Below are 17,849 nucleotides of genomic sequence, written 5' to 3'. Positions count from 1 at the left end.
AAATGCAGCAAGATTGTACATGCCAGAGAAAAACGCTCAGCAGGAGAAAAAGTATACTGAAAAGAACTGCTCTTTACGTAGTGTAGAAAGATAATAAAATACAGTTAGGTGGAGAGGGCATTCCATCCCTGAGCTCCACATTTGAGAAGCTCCCCCTTGACCCTTTCTTGGTGTCTGATTCAAGTGACAGATATACCCACAAATGACCCAGTACTTAAGATCTTTAATGTACAGGTAGGTACAGATGGAAATGGAGGTGGTGATCCTAAGCCATGAAGGGCTTAAAATTGGCACTTCAATTTGGGCCCAGGAATAGACTGGGAGCCAGTGCAACTGGTGTAGCTATTGGCATAATAGACATGTAACTACCAGTCAAAGTGGTCAACTTGTCACATTCTGAACTCACCACACTTCACTTTCCAAACGATCTTTAAAGGCCAAGCAGAACATATTACATTATTTTGTAATAACCAGTTTAACCTGATAATAGTTTGTTCCATGGAACAAAATGGAACCTCCCCACCGCCCCCCAGGAATGGTGGACTGTAAACCTTTCTTTTCCTTCAGGGGAGGAATGTATCTGTCTAGTACAAAATGTGAAGCTATTTCTTCCCAAACCCTCTTCACAAATCATAGATAACAAAGGAATAGTGTTAGCTTTATTTAGGGGGGAATGAGATGTTGTGTTCATACTGGATCAGCCCTAGTGTGAATTTCTTTTTTGTTGCTGTTCTTTGAATCTGCTGGCAGGCCACATGTTCTGGAAGGTCTCGCATTCCCCTGTATTTTCGTTAGCTTTATAACCTGTTCCCCTTGCGTTTTTGTAAATGAGTTCCTTTAATTGTTGTGGTGCCCGTATGTCACAATTCTCTTTAAAAGAACAACTGGATAGCCTATAAATGAGTACATATTGCAACTGACTTTGGCTAGAGCACATTAGAAATGCATTGGTACAATGCTCCTAAAAACCCTCTTCTGCATGTTTCAAACACTTGCATAGACAATGACAGAAAATGAGCTTGTTTTCTTTATGATATTGAGGAGCAAATTGCATGAGTGATAAAGTAGGTTGTATTTATAGATGCAGTTTGTATATTCTAAAAATACGATGGATAACTACTGGGTAAGAGATGAACCATAATTTCTAACGAGCCATAGAAAGTGCTAAGCAACAACAATAAAAAAGTTATAAATGCTCCATGGCAACTCTGCCGCCAGCTTCTAATACTTCTTTCAGGGAGGCTGAAGGTGGAGCTGGGAATGAAATCACACTTTGCTCTGTAATAATAGTACAACTGAGTGTACAAGTGATTCATTGTTACAATGAATGCAAGGGAATTCTAAAATAGTTCTAGTCTCTTGTTCAAATTATTGAAATTGTTAGATGTATGTGTATCCCAAGACCTCATTTTTTCTGTTTATTTTTTTCACAATTGCCTAACACTTCAATAACTGAAATGTTTTTAGGGCTAATCTCCAAGCAAAAAAAAGCAACACAGAAAGTTCAGGATGAAGTCTGTCTCTTGCTATGTAACATGAGAAGCATCTGCAAAGTTTGCATGCTCACATGTGGATGAAAACTGCCTGGAGGACGAATTCCTCAAATGTAGAATTCTCTAGATTTGATCCTCTAACTTTGCAATGGCTTAGCTCTGATGTCTCCCAGCATTTTCTTTCTGGGCACCTGTGTGTGTGTGTAAACATCTCTCTTGGTGCCTGGCAGGCTTTCTATCCCTCTGGAATGTTTTTCTTCAGATTTATTTTAACTGTTGATTTTTAACTGGCAGTCTGGTATGCTGCAAAGGAAAGTGCTTCCCTTCAGTACCATTACTATTTGGGTTCAAAAGAGTGGTCTTGTATTTTGAAGTTCAGATCCCACCACTCCTTGCAAGTTGCCTTGCCATTCTTGAGCAGGTGACTTCTCACTAGTTTGCCTTCTGGGAAATGGGGGTTTTGCGACCAGCCATGCCCAACATGGGAACTATTTTATGAGGGCATCCATGACACTTTCTTAAGCTTCCACATCTGTTTACAGAATCAAAAGCGTTTTGGACTTGCATCTTGGTTCCTGCAAATAATTCCCCAAACCACTTTTTCTTTATTGCACAGGGATCCTTATACTATGTAAAGCTCCTAGTTAAATGGTACTTGCTTATTTCCTTTAGAAGAATTTGAAAATGGCTGATTTTTTCCCTTCTCCCCAAGCTTTCGAAGGCCTTTGTGCAGGTTCTTGTATACAATTATGCCTAAGCAATCAGATGTTCAGAGTCTTGACAGCAGAGAGAGATTTGTGTCTCACTCCTTAGAACAAACCCAAGCAGCCAAGATACTGGTGAATTGTGATGACACATTCATGCTATATTCACGTCTCGTGGAAGCAGACAGTGAAATGTGTTTCGTCGGGCGCTGACAATTGAAATATGGAGTTAGGGAATCATTGCTGCTATTCTAAAAGAGCCCATTGGAACAAATGGTTCCTTTTTAGAAGTATGGAAAAGAGGGGAATTTAAAAATACACCTTGGTGCATAATAGAAGAGAAACGATTAACCTGTGAACTGAGCATAGGGTCATCATGTATACCTGGCTTTCTCAAGTTACAGTGTCCCCAGATGGAGTCCGTCTGATTCAGAGGAGGAAGTGGAAGGGCAGAGGGGGGCAGGCGATGTTGCCATTTCAAGGCTACTGGGGGGAAATACTCAGATGCAGCGTGAGAACCAGCCTGCCTTGGAAAAAGTGGGGGAAGTTTCAGAATTGGGTGGGAAGGAGGTTGAGGAGGACTGCCTTGGCCCTGTAAGGAGGCAACAGGAGAAGCAAGAGGACCAATTGAGAAGTGTCCAACATCCCCACCATCTGGCTTTCCAGCGTCTGACTGCAGGTGGAGTCAGAAGCTTTTCTGAAAGGGAGGGCAGGAGAGGATGTGTCAGTTTGGATTCAACATACATTTCACCTGGGCAGGTACTGCTCCCACATCTTAAGCAGAATGTTACTTCAGCCAATGCTGTTTTTTCACCTGGTAAGTCTTCTAGAGAGGGACAAGATGGGGGGAGGGACATGCCACCTGGCACTATGTTCATGCCTGGGCATTCTCTCCAGTCTTTTTCTAGCAGCAGCTAACAGTGTGGAATGCAAGTGTTCTTAATACACCTGGACTCATGGCATCTGGATTGTGGGGAAAGAGCATGAACCCATGGGAGAAAAGCTTGGCACACACTTGGAGCAAGTCTGCTGGAGACTCACCATGCTGTGAATATATGGAATGTCAGTGGTTCTGAGCTGCTCTAATTTTAGTCTTGTATTGCAAGCGCATCAGGCAATTCAGGACAGCACAGTCTTAAAATACCTAGGGGAATGCATTTAATTCCAAAGGCTATCAAGTTGTGCAGTGATATTTGTTGGCACCAAATACTTTCAGTGTTCACGACACCCAGCTGCCTCACAGAGATTCTTCTGAGATATCGATTTTAAATAAAAGAACTTATGAGTGGTGTTCTGATTTAGGGGATGGGCAATTTATGGCCCGCCAGATGGCTTGGCTTGCAGCTCCCTTCAACTCTGACCAGCGGAGCCTATGGTGAGGGGAACTGCAGGCTGAAACAGCTGGAGGACAGAACCATGGCCACCCTTGATTTAGATTCAGCCAATTATGATGGAATGCGGTATCTTTGCTAAACCCTGTTGACTATGGGAGAGACAAACAGGAACTTCAGAATAATTTCTGAAGATAATTTTCCTCTCTCCCTACAAGAAGCATTCTTCCTTAGGGAGCCAGCCAGCTGTGCCCTCCTTCCAGATTCTGTTGTGGAGGCTATTGAGGGAATTTCAAGCAAGCCAGACCATCCTCCTTCCCACCTTCCCCAGTGCTCTCTTTTTCTTTTCAAATAAAGCATTCCATATCTTCTGAAAGCCACTGATTATGCCAAGAGAATACTAATTTTTAAAAATGGGTATAAATGGGGTTCATTTGGCTTTCCTAATTTCTCCTCACCTTTTTCTCTTTACTGTCCCAGTTTGGCTCTTGTCTTCTTGGCACTCAACTGCCTGAGTTTGTTGTTGAAAGGAAGGATGATAGATCTACCATAAGATTCACTGAAACAACAAGCCCTGTGTTATCACCCAAAGGGCTTGTGTGAATAAATGTAGCAGCAGTCCTTAAAAAGCACAAGGAAACACAGACAAAACACAGGCATGTGTGAGGAGCATTGGTGTTCCCTGTGAACAAGGAATAAATTAGTAAAAGGCACTGTATAAAACCATAAAATTGACTTCAGCAATGCAGCACTCTCCTTACCCATTGTGAAAACACAAAGCACATGAAAACTCTGGCATTTGAAATTAAACCTTTATCTGGGAATTGGACATCAATATTCGCCAATGAAACTATTTCATACACTGTGAAGGGTAGTGGCCAAGATATAAAAACTGCCACGCTATACTATTGGTGTCGGGTCTTTAGTGTGCCTGACATTTTAGAGTTCAAGAAAGTGAATTCTAGAACAGCATTTGGAGTGGCCAGGTGTCCTATTTTACAGAGTGTACTCTTCTAGTTTGAAGAGCTAACAGAAGGAATATCATATGTTATGCATTAGTGACACAATGGTTTTTTTCCTTGAGTTTGTGAAAGATACTGCGCTTTAGTTTAGCTTTTGTGAAATGGGAAGAATCTGTTACCATGTTTATGATAACTTGCACATACATTGGTGCTGGGGGGCAGGTGGAATTCCAGAAAAGGTCTTTTTTGCAGGCCACAACCTTGACTGCTGTTAGTATTTACATTTGTCAGATAGCAGGTAGCTACCAAAATCTTGATCTGCCTTCATCATGGACCAGTGACCATCTTAGGACAGTTACATGGGGAGGGAGGTCATTTTTCTATATGTATTTTTCTCCATTTGTGTTGGCGTTATTATTACCTAATTCTCTGCACATACTGCTGTCTATTTTTAAAACAAAAATAAAGGTATCCCCACTGGCTAAGAGAAATTTTGAAACCCATATTAGTGCAATGTATTTATGAAACTGACCAAAAGAGCACCAAAAATGTACAAACTTTCAAGAATTCCATATGTGTTCATGGGGCAAGAATTACAAAACATGTATTTGGTGGCAGCTGAGTGTAGAAGAGAGAACAGAGAGAAAAAGAAACAGGACTTGAAATCACAGTGACCTGGTTATGCATTGGGCTAGGCAACCACAGATGCAATTTTTGCATAGGTGCCTGCAGATACCTGACTTGCTGTAACTTGTTATGCTATATGACCTCAGGCAAAAGAACAACCTTGGATAATATCAGAGTATCTGTTGGTTGTCTGACCCTTGAACAACATCTGCTCTTTGGGCTATGACATTACAAGCCACAGCAACTTCAGCATCCATGGACACCATGCAGAAATGGTCCTTGGGACACCTGGCAAATGTACCAGCCCTCACTGGTACATTAAGCCACAGTAACTATTTGAGTGATGTGAGCCAGGATAGTGCCTGCTTCTTCAGAGCTTATGTGGTGGTTAGGAAGTTGGACCTGAAACAGCCCCTAAGATACTTATAGCTAGCAAGAGAAAAATGTTGATCTTGAAACTTGCACACTTTCCTGTGATGTTTGGTTGTCTTAATGATAACCTGGATTTTGGAATGTTCTCTGCCAGTCTCCTGTGGATATTGTATGTGTTCATCTATGGGCTAGATAAAATAAGTTGGCAGGTTTTAAATAGTCACACCTTTTAAGAACCACTGTAAGAATTGAGTGGAAAATATAAACTATCATCACCTGAAGTGGTTGGGTGAGATTCTGGCTTTTTAACAATTGGAATTCATGTTGTACAATTGGAATTCATGTTATGCATGATCAGCAAATAGTCCAGACAGGACCACCTTAAAGCTTTGAGGAGCCTTGGGGCTGAACATTCATTTGGGTTCCCCTCCTTAGTTAGAAAGCCCTTCTTGTTAGCTCAGTATTAGGGCAAGCCTTTAGTGTGGAATGTTGCTGTTGTTGTTGCTGTCAACAAGGCTGCATTTCTGTTCAATTTGCTAATGTTGATTTTGCTGTGGCCAACAGCTTGAAGATATCCTATACCTTGAGCATAATTGTGAACTGATGTGATGTTATATAACATCACAGCATGTGAGCCCACAGTTCTTAGATTAAACCTAGCTCTGCCTATTAATGCATTTAGACCCACCTTATAAGTTTGGTGTGGATGCTGACCTAATAGGTTAGCTCCAGACTTAGGCAAACATACAGCAGAACCATCAACATGAATGGGACTTTAGTTAGTCATGGCCAACTGCATCCCATTGAAATTCAGTAGTTCTACTCTGACTACTTCTGAATCCTATCCATTTTATGTGACACAGCATAAAATGTGCTAAAGTATGGCGTAATTTTTCTAGCCTTTTATTTTACCATTATTTATGAACATCAAAGCCAATAAAAAGCCACATCTGTTAGCTGATGAACTTCATAGAATTCACTGGGAAGGTTATTTGAAAACTGTGTAGCCAATGCTGATGAAGCTCTGTCCCTACTATTATCCAGTTCCTATTCAACTTCCCTTTGAATTATTTTTTTAAAAAGGCAATTCATAACATAATATTTCATGTCAATCTGCCTTCCCATCATTTTGGAACCTATTCCATCTGCGCCCCTTAAAGCATGGATGTTATCCTTTACCTTAGATTGGCTAATTGTATAGCAATGCTGTCAGACTGTATTACTGAAAACATCAGTTCTTAACTGCTGCATGAGTTACTATGGCCTAAATCTGATCTGCATACTGTTGGGTTTTTTCCTTTCCCTTAGGAAATTCCTTTGAGCACCAAGAATGCCACTGGAATGCATTTGGAGAATGATGACTCTTGCCTTTCTCTTCCATGGCTTCCTGTTCTTTTGATGATTTTCTAATTGAATTGATTCGGAAGAAACTCCGCCCAGGATCATGACTGAAGAAAAGAGTCTTGGTGTGTCTCAGAGAGTCTTGTCTCCTTCAAGAAGTACCAGCAGCTGCTCGTCTAAGCAGGGAAGTAGACAGGTAAATATAAAGCTTTGTTTAGTCTTCTTTTTTGTTCAAAATCATACTAGTTTTGAAGAAAGCAAAGGAGCCAAGACATCTCACTGTCTGCCTGTGCGCCTTTTTAATTATTTGTGGTTTTTAGGATCAAGCTGGTGTGTTGAGTATCTTGCAGTGTGTTTGGGGAATGGTGAGTTGATTCTGTGTGCAACCGACACGATATGTCTAGCTTCCTTTCAGTAGCATTGCAACAGCCCTTGTAATGTTGTGCTGTGAATTATACTTGTAGTGCTTCTTTCTTAGCTGGATTTCTGCTGGAAGATTCATTTGTGCGTGAAGAAGGGCATTATGCTGTGTTCTTCAGAAAAAAATGTTTACTGTGCCAAAAATGTGCCTGTGTATAGCTTTTTTAGATCATACCATTTTGTACTGTCTGTTTGCCCTTGGAAAGACCAGATAAGGAATTAGATTTCATAAAAGAAGAATAATTATGGTTACGGACATTGAATTTGTAAGATGAATGTCTTCAAACAGCCAGTGGCACTTGAACGTTCACCATGATGGTGGTTTGGTTTGAACCAAAGAGAAGTTTCCTGAATCAGTGATACTAAAACAGCTTCACATTATAAACTGAATAGTTTGATCCCATTCTTAGAACTTATCCAGACCTTGCATTATGGGTTACAACCCTGTCTATTGGTAACTTTGCAATGCATCAGCAAGGCTCCTAACAGCTAATCTTTATATATGGAATAATATAGAATTGTGAGCCCTGAGAATCTGGAAGTTGAATCATCGTATTCTCTCAAAATAATTTTTAAGTATTTGAACATTTTGAAGTTAGTGGAAAAAGCAGATTTCATGAGAATATTCTAAAGCCCTTCATTCTGTGTAAAGCAGTAGTTGTTAGACTAGAATTCTGTGAGTTATTAGTCTAAAATTCTGTGAATTCCAGTCATTCTCGACCATTGTCCGTATTGGCTGGAAATTATGAAAGTTGCAATATAATATCCAGTGCTTTTTTTGTAAAAAAAAAAAAAAAAAGTGCCAGAACTCACATCACACACATAAACATGATGGTTGCAGCTGGCAGTGGGCAGCGACCACACACACCAATCCCAAGCCGAACAGCCGAACTATCTCACTATCAGCATGGACACAAAAGGATGCAAAACTATGTTAATGATGTTTGCTGCTGACCTGCTAAATCACTTAGTAAAATCCATTGAAGAAAAAGGTGCTGGAACGCTGTTCCGGTGCGTTCTATGACAAAAAAAGCCCTGACCATATCACATGGGTTAGGAACCAGTAGTATAAAAGCTACTGTGAACAATATGACATGACACTTTTGTTCATGGATCAAAAGTTTGCCTCCAACCTGCAATTTGGTGTACAGCCTGATTTCTCAGAAGGAGGGTTATCAAAATTACTATCTTCTTTTAAAAGAAAGAAGATTCCATGTTCTGGCCCAGTGTGTGAGCCCTTTTGAATGCTAAGAATGATTCTCAGAATGAAATAACAGAGACACATATATCTTTAAAGCTCTTACTGGGTTAATCATTTGGAATTATGAAAATGTCTAGCTGTTAGGTATTTTTGGTATCAGTACCTACTTTTCTCATTCTGTCCCTAATCCATCTCTTTGGCAAATAAACTAACTTTGCAAACCTGATTATTGTGCAAACTTCTGAAAACATCTGATGCCAATGCAAGAGCAGGACTCTTCCTCTTTCAAATAACTTTCTTGTGTCAACATTCAGGAAATCTTTCTTCCTTTGCCATGTAGATTCGATGTCAGAATTCTTATAAGCACAACAAATTTTCTAGGCTCTTAAATAGTTGCATTGCTTTGATACAATCTTCAAAGCATCTAGTGATTCCAAATAGCATCCATCCATATCATAACATCATGACACAGTGATTTAACTTACCATTCTAAGTGAATGATTTGATGGCAACAATGCTTATGCATTTCTATATCATGCAAATTACTTATGAGCAGTTTCAGTGCTTAGCTTTGTCCTGATGTAAAACTCCAAGTCTCTCCTCTCTCCCCCTCCCCCACCCCCATAAGCACACTTGTGTGGACATTTAGAACTTGGTCACACACCTTCAAAGTCTTTGCTACCATATGAACTAGAAGCTCTTTTTAATAAAAGAAAACAAAAGACTTGAAAGAAGGCCTGGTGTATCAAAGATTAATCCAGCAATCTGTTTCCACTGGTGGCCAGCCAAATGTTTCCTGGAGGTTTATTGGCAGGGCACAAGGAGGAAAAAAACTCATTTGTCTGTCCCTAGCACCTGCTATTCAAGAGAGAAACAACCTTAACATGAAAACAGAGATTCTCTTAGATACACTATCTTTAAAAACTTAAAAAAAATAAAATTAAGTATCAAATGCATTTTATTTTGAATCAAATTGAGGTAAGAAGTCCCCAAACCTGCCACTCCTAATTTAAGATCAGTTTTCCCATTATCCTACACACAGAGAAGCACCATTTATTTCCAAAAATACTGATGTAGCTTTCCCTTTATCTGGCAAAGTTATCAAAGACACTGAGAAAACAGACATCGCAAATTGCACACGTGAGTGCGTTGGAAACAGGCATGCTCTGTGCTCTTGCCTCCATCTGCCCTATAACCTCTAAAATGACCTCTACAAGATCCCCAGGCCAGTTAGTGTGCCAGTAGGAATGTCAGTTGTGGAACAGTTCCTCACCCTCTCTTCTTGTTCAGTTCCAAATTCTTAGCACCAGTGAAAAGCAAAAGAAAACTTCTCCCTTAGTTACAACCAGAGAAAAGAAGGCATATATATGTATATCGTCCCAGAAAACAAAAGGGAAACAGCATTGAAACACCACCGAATCCAGTGTAGTTGGAACAAAATCCAGTGGTGGGAATTGCATTTCTGTTGAGTGCAGAATAATATGGTATCAGCAGGAAACTTACCTGTGGTTAAGTTGTATAAAGAAAGGGAGACTTTTACTTTTTGAAAGCTTTGTTAAGAATTGCAGTTCAGCAGGACATTTTTTATTTCTTCTTACGTACAAGCCCAGCTAAAGCTCCTTATTCTCCCATGATTTCTCTTTTAAAGTTTCTGTTCCCATGACATGCTTTATGTCCAAGGAAGAGGTTACAGCATAAGCTAAAGGCTCCATTCAAGTTCTTTTTTTTCCCTGCTGCAGCTTCCACTTTTAATGAGGCAAGCCACTGTGTTTAGATTTGAATGATCTGTGTTTTCCTTTCACCTGCACAAAAATGATTGCTCTGGGTTGTGTAGCCATGATTGATCATTTGAGCCACTGCAGAAATGACTTCATTTGTTGATGGAAGCGAATAAGGTTCTTGATCATAATTCATAGCTTTTTGTGTAGGTGTAGGTACGGGAGACAGCACAGCTGCAGAATTTCTTTATGCCTTGTCTGTAAGGTAACTCTTGTACACTCGCTGGATTTTAAACATGAAACCAAAAGAATATACATTGGGTTATGTCAGCTTAAACATAAAGACCAATTTAGCTCAGGCTCTGCAGCTTTTGTGTTGTTAAGTTTCTGTCTCTGAGTGATTCTTTCCTTGCAATATATAATTTGTAGCTGGGTCTCTGGAAGTTTTCATATACCAAGAGCAAATGTAAGATGGAAAAATTAATAAAGTGAGTTACAGCGTGTCAGCGACTTCAATGAGAAACAGGTAGTACTCAAAAACAGTATAAAGAAATATTATTTGGCTGTATATTTATTTATTTTTCTTCTTACACACTGGGAAGAGTCTCCTTTTATTGCTAGGATGGCCTCAAGCCATGCTTTCCCTGCTCTTTAATAATGCAAGGCAGCATTTGATAGTGAGACAGCATTTGATAGCGAGACAGTCTGAGACTTTGCTCCAGAGCAAAATGTAGCCATCGGTGCTTATGCGTGTTACTCAGATAGTACACTGAGTTCAGAGGACCGCAGCTGCAATTGCAGTGCTAGCCTATGCAGCCCAAGAGCATATATTAATAGTAGAAGACCATAATATTATTATCTCTTAAAAACATATATGGTGCAAGAGAGACAGTGCAGGAGCAGCTCTGATGAGAGTAAAAAGAAAATGGTTTGTGCCAATTTTATGAACTGTAACAAATGCTGTTGTTGAGGCTGCCAACGCAAACCCTGCCCTCCTCCACAAAGCAGTTTTCTATTTTTGGCACTTGCAAATTTTCACTACAACTGACTGTTTCATTCTAGACAGAAGTCTGGCATGGTCATTTGGTATATTCTGTGAGAACTAGCGTCAGTTGGAAAGCTATTCTAGTTCACTGCTTCATTCTCTGTATCTAAAATAAAATATGGCTTTCGAGAGTTTCTAGGACAGTATGTAGTGGAAAATGAGTCGCTTCCAGTTTTTCATATTTAATATCAACAACCTAGCCTTTCAGAAGTAGATCATAAGACCTTAATTGCTTGGCTGGATCACCCTAAACTTCCATCCATTCAGCACTTTGTCTCAAGCAGTAACTGGCTAGCTGCCCGGCTGCCCTTAGAAGCATCTTGCTTCATGTGTTGGGAGATAGCTCAGGGATGGAACTGCCCCCCAGCATCTGGTTTTCAGAGGGATGCTGCGTCAATGTGTGAAATGTCCCATTTAAACAATGATTTATTGGCATGAATAGACCTGTCCTCCATTGATCTGAACACTCTTGACTATAACTTCATCTTATGTAATTATTTAAAGTGCATTTGTCCCCACTTCTGTCACAAAAAGGGTTCCTAGATTGGCTTACATCAGTTAATAAAATAAGAAGGCTTTGACTAGCAAAGTGTCAGGCCCCTAAATGTGGAATATGGTCTCACTATAGCATGTTTACAAGCTAAAATGACAAAGGAAGATGGGAAGGGAAAGAAAAACGAGTAAATAATAGCAGGACTTGTGGAATGGCTCTGTTTCCTTCTCCTCCTCATTCTCATTTCTGCTGTGAATTATTGCAGCAATTAAATCCTCTTCATATCAACCATTCAACTTGCTCAGGCTGGACTGATTGGGCATTGCTGCCACTGAGTTATGTGATCTGCCCTTTCCATATATGCATGGTGAAATGAGAAGAGAGCCAGTGATGATTTTAAGCGCTCGCGCGCTCTCTCTCTCTCTCTCTCTCTCTCTCTCTCTCTCTCTCTCTCTCTCACACACACACACACACACACACAGAGAGAGAGAGAGAGAGAGAGAGAGAGAGAGAGAGAGAGAGAGAGATACTAAGATATGATATTTTAGGACAAGTATGTTAAAGGGACTGTATTTGATAGTAGTCCTTATTTATGAAGGCTTTCCTGTCAGTACATCTCTGAAATGCATTGCCCTTATTCATGTAATGATAGTTCTGCCTGGAGAATTTTCACCTTGAAAGACCTAATTTGTGGACAGACTTACTACAGTTTATGTTTCAGAAATATATCAAATGCAACTCAAGTGCCAACCCCAAAGGACACAGGAAGGTAGCCAGCTGTGTTCAGAGGCCTCATATCAAAATAAATATTTTGCATTTTTTCTTTAAACAGAAATGGCATGCCAGTATTATAGAACCCTCTGGAAGCATCAGGCGGAAAAGTGGAGGAAAGCAAAAACATCCCTTCAAGCATTTACTCTCAATATCATAACCTCTTCTTTTTCATGACATTGTTTTGATTTTATGACCACTTCAACCAGCTTGTTTCTGGGATACAATCCTATATATGTTTACTAGGCCTGACACTGCTTCTGCAAAAGAGAAAAAAGAGGTCTAATTGCAAAAGAGGCACGCGTAGAAATAATTAGTAGAAATTAAGTAGAAATGCAATACTTCTCACAATAGTGGGAAAGACTTAGAATATGAGAACAGTGTGCCTTCACAGTGTGGTGTTCTGATGGACAATTTCAAGCCCCTGCTTTCTGTTCTTATAGTTCCTTTTCTTAAAAAAAAGATTCAAGCTGGATGGGTCTACAACCCTTCTAAAAGAGGACTCTCCTCTGTAAAGTGGGACATGCAGCAACCTAATATCAGTAGTACTGAGTCTTTGAATTCAGTAAGCCTTATGCCCAGGTAATTGAATATAGAATTGAAGTCTCAGTGACAATATTCACACCTCATCTGGTATCCCCCTTGAGTGTGAGTACTAATTGCTGTGTATTTTGGAAGGAAGGACGGAAGGGTATTTTATGGGCAGAGCTTAATATCTCTGTCCCCACCCCTTTTATAATTAGGGTATGTTTTTAAAAAGGAGTATGTTAACTAATGTGGTTTCTTTTCATCTTTAAGCCTTTTTAGTGTTATAAATAAATCTGATAAAAGGGAAACTGATTTGATTTGATTGATCTGAAAAAGTAAAACTAGAAAAGTCATTTCTCAGTGAGGTCTATGGGGCAGTTGTGAGTTAAATGAGTAGCAAATTCCCTTCTCTTGCATGGTGTGAATTGTGACACCTGTATCTAAATCCACAGCATACATTCTTGAGGCAATTTACTTCTGTTCATCTCCACCTAAGCTTAGAAAAGTGTCTGTCTGGAGCACTTTGTGACGCTCCAAAGGTTGTTGTCCTAAAACTCTCATCAGCCCTTTTCAGCATAGCCAAGTGGAGAAGGATGTTGAGTGTTGGAGCACTCCTGATGTAGGTAGAACAAATTCCCCACCCCTGGTCAGGAATGTCGGACATTTCCTAAATTCAGAAAGGTTTAACTGCAACTACAGAGGCAACACTACTACTCAAGTGTGTGTACAGATACCAACACATTCTCTCATGCTTGCGCTTGTGGTAAATGAAATGAGGGAAAAGCCAGACAGACATGCAGGGAATCCCATGGTCTTGCTGTCTAGTAACAAGGGGTGGATTCTTTAGCGTGTAGCTGATCTAATCCCTAAGCGTTTAGCAACATCTAATGTAAATTAGCTAATTTTATTGAAAAAATCCTTCTAAATTGCGATGCATTTTTATCTCAGCAACAAACAATTCATCTGTGCTCTTTTTGATGTATTTAATTTTTGCTCTGCTAATTCCAGGTTTCATGTGACAGTCTTAGTCTAGATGCTATGCTTATGTTAGAAATGCAGTGTTTCATTTTGCTGATTCTTCTCTGCTGCGTGGTGTTTCTGTCCTTTTTATAAGCTGTTGGACTAAAGCAGTAACTGAGCACCGACTTTTGTCAAATAAAAATAATAGATCCACCTGTATTGTATTATAAATGTTTTCTGATTACTGCTTCTGTGATGAGTGATAATCGTGGCATCATGGCATCATGAGAGGGCCAATTCCAAGCTCAGTGGTTAAGGACTCCAGGATAAGGAATCCCCCCCAGATGTCTGTCCAGATGCATCTTGAATGCCTCTATTGCGACAGAGCCCATAACCTTCCCAGGTAATTGGTTCCGTTGTTGTACTGCTCTGTCAGGAAATCTTTCTTGATATCTAGCCAGAATTGAGCCTGTTATTCCTGTATCCTCTTTGTAGTAGCCTTTCAGGTACTTGTAGAGTGCTGTCATATCACCCCTCAGTCTTCCTTTCTTGAGGGATTATCAATTTTGATTAAAAGTTTCCTTGGAAGAAAATGTGATGAAGTGTATACTTATGGACTCTCTAAGGCAAGGGTAGGTAGACTTCAGGTCTTGCGAGGTCTACTTTGTGTATTGATTGGACTTAGAAGCCCAACAAGTGAATCGAGCTGCAAATAGTGGTGTAGGTAGGTGTACATATGCTAAGGATGAAAGAAGAGGATGTATCTGAGCACATATTCAGTACAGGAACTTGAAATCAGTACCACAATCAAGTTCTCAAAGTCATTCGACAAAAAATCCACTCCTAGTTGTTATCCAAGTATGATTTTTCAGCAACCTAATTTGGTTGGATGGAACTTTTTAATTCTCACTGTCAGGAAACCAGCAGTTCCTGATCTACTTTCTGCTTTCCTATAATTTAAATGGTAGCCTGTTCTCTCTATGCTGGGTCCCCCCGCATAAAACCAAAATGTGTCCCTAAAGGATGGTTGCTTATTTCTCAGGACTGCTTCTTGCCCTTTCATTTTGTGCTTCAGTACCCTTGTATGATACTCAAGTTCTCATGTCAATTGAGAATGGTGAACATGCATTTATATTGCTACTTTATTGCCTATCACATAACACTTTTGTGGCTGTTGTTGAGGAACACTGGTGATTTAAATGTACACATGACCTTCTCAGTGGATATTTTGATCAAGCATTTTATACCTAGGTATCTGTTCCAGACTGTAAAATGCAAAATGAGATGCAGTCCTCCAAGAATAATTTTCTAACAGAAAGGTTTTCTAGCTGCTTTACGACCGTGATCTCTACCCATTGGCCTAGTTAGTATTACTGGCTGGTCACGGAAAACATTTCCACTGAAAGTGGGAAGAACCTGCCAGTCTTATTGTGAAATAGGAATGGTCCTTCTGAACATCTTCAAAGAATTTTTGAGGAAAGCTGGGGCTTGACCTCGATGACCTCTAGTTTTCCCTTCTGTACCACATCTGCCCCATGTTTTCCTTGCCAATGGGAAGAGGAAAGCAAGTGGTAATGCGAAGGGCTCGGCTTTAAGTTAAATTGTGATGTTGACCACAGCATACAATCCTCTGAGTTTGCCTTCTCATTCCTTGGAATGCTTGGATCTGTAGTTTTAATTCCTTCCTGTTAAATGGATTTATTCTTCAAATCCATCTAGGGTTCCAGCAACATAGCAAGTGCTCCCTTGCTGGGCAGTTATGGTGGGCACTACCCTAGTCACAGCTGGTATGTTTTGTTTGTAGTTGTTTTGTGTTTGCTTCTCTAATCTAGATAACCTAATGAGATCCCAAGGCTTTCTCAAAATCAAGTTTTAAAGCTAACATTTTCTCCAGATTTTTTTTTAAGTAAACGAAACAAAAATATACAATAGTTTAAGCCTCCCACATCACTGGAAATGTCATGGTTTTTAAAAGTAAGTTTTTAAAAGTAAGTTTTCCTGGTTTTTAAAAGTAAGATTTATTACAAGTTTCATATGAGTAGGAAGTATTTTTCTTAACAAGTTTTACACCATAAATGAGTAAGCTAAAAGCATCTTCTTGATTCTTATTCTGACATCTCTTAGCTGGACTGCATGACATTAAAGTTAGCCTGTTATTTTAACTTGCTACTTAATGTATTTCTGTACCTGACGTTAAGCCAATTGAAGTTTGTCCAGTACCTGGATAGGACATTGCCCAGGAACCAAAGAAAAAGCAAGTCATGCAGATGTGAATATATTATAAAATGCAGGGAGTGCCAGTGGAAGCAAAATGAATAGAGCAGATTTCCGTAACTTGGTATTTCCAGCTGTTTTGAACACCAGTCCCCATCATCCCTGACAAATGGCCATGTTGTAGCAGAGTTGCAGTCCAGAACTTCTGGAGAGCACCCAACTGGGAAATGCTGGCACAGCAGTATTATATCAGTAGATGAAAGTGTACAAAAAGATGACTTGCTCCTGTTTTGTTGTTATTACTTCATTTGCCAGTGGCAAAATGAACAGGAATATTTTGTGAGAGGCAAACTTACCCACAGCAACAGTTGCTCTTGTGAGTAACTGCAAACCAGAGACTGCCACTTTCTCCCTATAAGGCACTTAGGAATGACGTGATGTCTTACTGTTGCTCACAGGAATATTACAGGCTAGGATGATAGAATGGTAGCTTCCAGCCAGCTCCATGATTCTTGTTGCTGCAAAGGGCCTCAAATGGCCAAAAATTCATGTGTTTGGCTCAGCTCTTGTAGGACTCTGTGGATGGAGAGAAGCCCTGTAATGGATTTTAGTCAATATAGAGAATACTGGAATATGAAATTCCATATTCAGTAAACAAACACACCTGCAAGCAACACCTGTCCTCTTTCTGAACTATTTAGCCAAAAGTAAAATGGGTTTTTCTTAGAAGTTAAACTGTGTGTGTGTGTGTGTGTGTGTGTGTGTGTGTGTGTGTGAGGAGCGGGGGAGGGTGTGGGGGGGATAATTACATTGCCAGTTCTTCCACAATAAAAAGAACATACTTACCCACATTTCTGGGATGAGAATGTTTCCCTTGGCCCTTTGATCCACTAAGCCAGCACCCTTCTTCAGGACCCGCTGGTGTAAAAATGATTGCTTATGGCCTGTGTGATTCACAGTAGAGGGCCTTGAGCAGGCATGTAGCCATGAGGTATTCTGATGCTCATGCCCTCTGCAGAAAATACTTGTGGAATAATTTCATAACATCAAATCCTTTGCAACACTAAATTACACCTTTTTTTAAAAGCAAGGGACAGGTGGCTGAGAGGAATTATCTCTGGCCTCGCTGTTTCCAATTCAGGTGCAGTCATGACCTGTCAAAGCTGCTATCCCTCTTTCCTGTGATACATGCAAATTCTTCCTATTGCCTGTCATGCATTTTGTCTCATTTCCAAAATAATCGCAACAAATATCTCCTTGCATCTAGATGGGAGTGTTAGTTTGGCAGAAGATTAATTGATTCAGGAAAGAGGAAGGATGTGCTCTTACATGTTCTATGAATGCATTAAAAGAATAGCCCTCCTATGAGTATTGTACATGTACTTGAGAGAGCCAATGTGGACTAGTGGCTAGAGTGCTGAACTGGGATTCAAAAATTCTGGCTTCTAGTCCCCACTTACCCCTCAAGCTCACTGGGTGAAATTCATGGCTCTCAGCCTAACCAACCTCACAGGGTTGTTGTAAGGATAGATTGGAGGAGGATGAGGAGGAGGAGTGGATTGTGCAAAGCCACCTTGGGTTCCTTGCAGGAAAAAGTTGGAATTAAATGTGAATACATATTTAATCAAAGAGTAAAGAAAGAAGTTGTCCTAATTTGCCTTGCTTCTGA

The 17,849-nt window shown here is 40.1% G+C and overlaps 1 protein-coding gene across 7 annotated transcripts in view; it reads left to right on the top strand.

Moving 5' to 3' along the window:
* OSBPL3 (oxysterol binding protein like 3) overlaps positions 1–17,849 on the top strand; it is a 106,428-nt gene that overhangs the window by 37,312 nt on the left and 51,267 nt on the right. For all 7 annotated transcript variants that reach the window (XM_044450698.1, XM_044450696.1, XM_044450701.1 and 4 more), the window contains exon 2: positions 6,798–7,026. In XM_044450698.1, coding sequence (XP_044306633.1) covers positions 6,934–7,026 — 93 coding nt within the window. In that variant the 5' untranslated portion in view covers positions 6,798–6,933. The remainder of the gene's footprint in view (positions 1–6,797; positions 7,027–17,849) is intronic.

This window comes from Varanus komodoensis, unplaced genomic scaffold (genome assembly GCF_004798865.1).
Source record: "Varanus komodoensis strain SLA01 unplaced genomic scaffold, ASM479886v1 scaffold68, whole genome shotgun sequence".
Lineage (NCBI taxonomy): Eukaryota > Metazoa > Chordata > Lepidosauria > Squamata > Varanidae > Varanus > Varanus komodoensis.
This window is presented reverse-complemented; position numbering and strand designations above follow the sequence as displayed.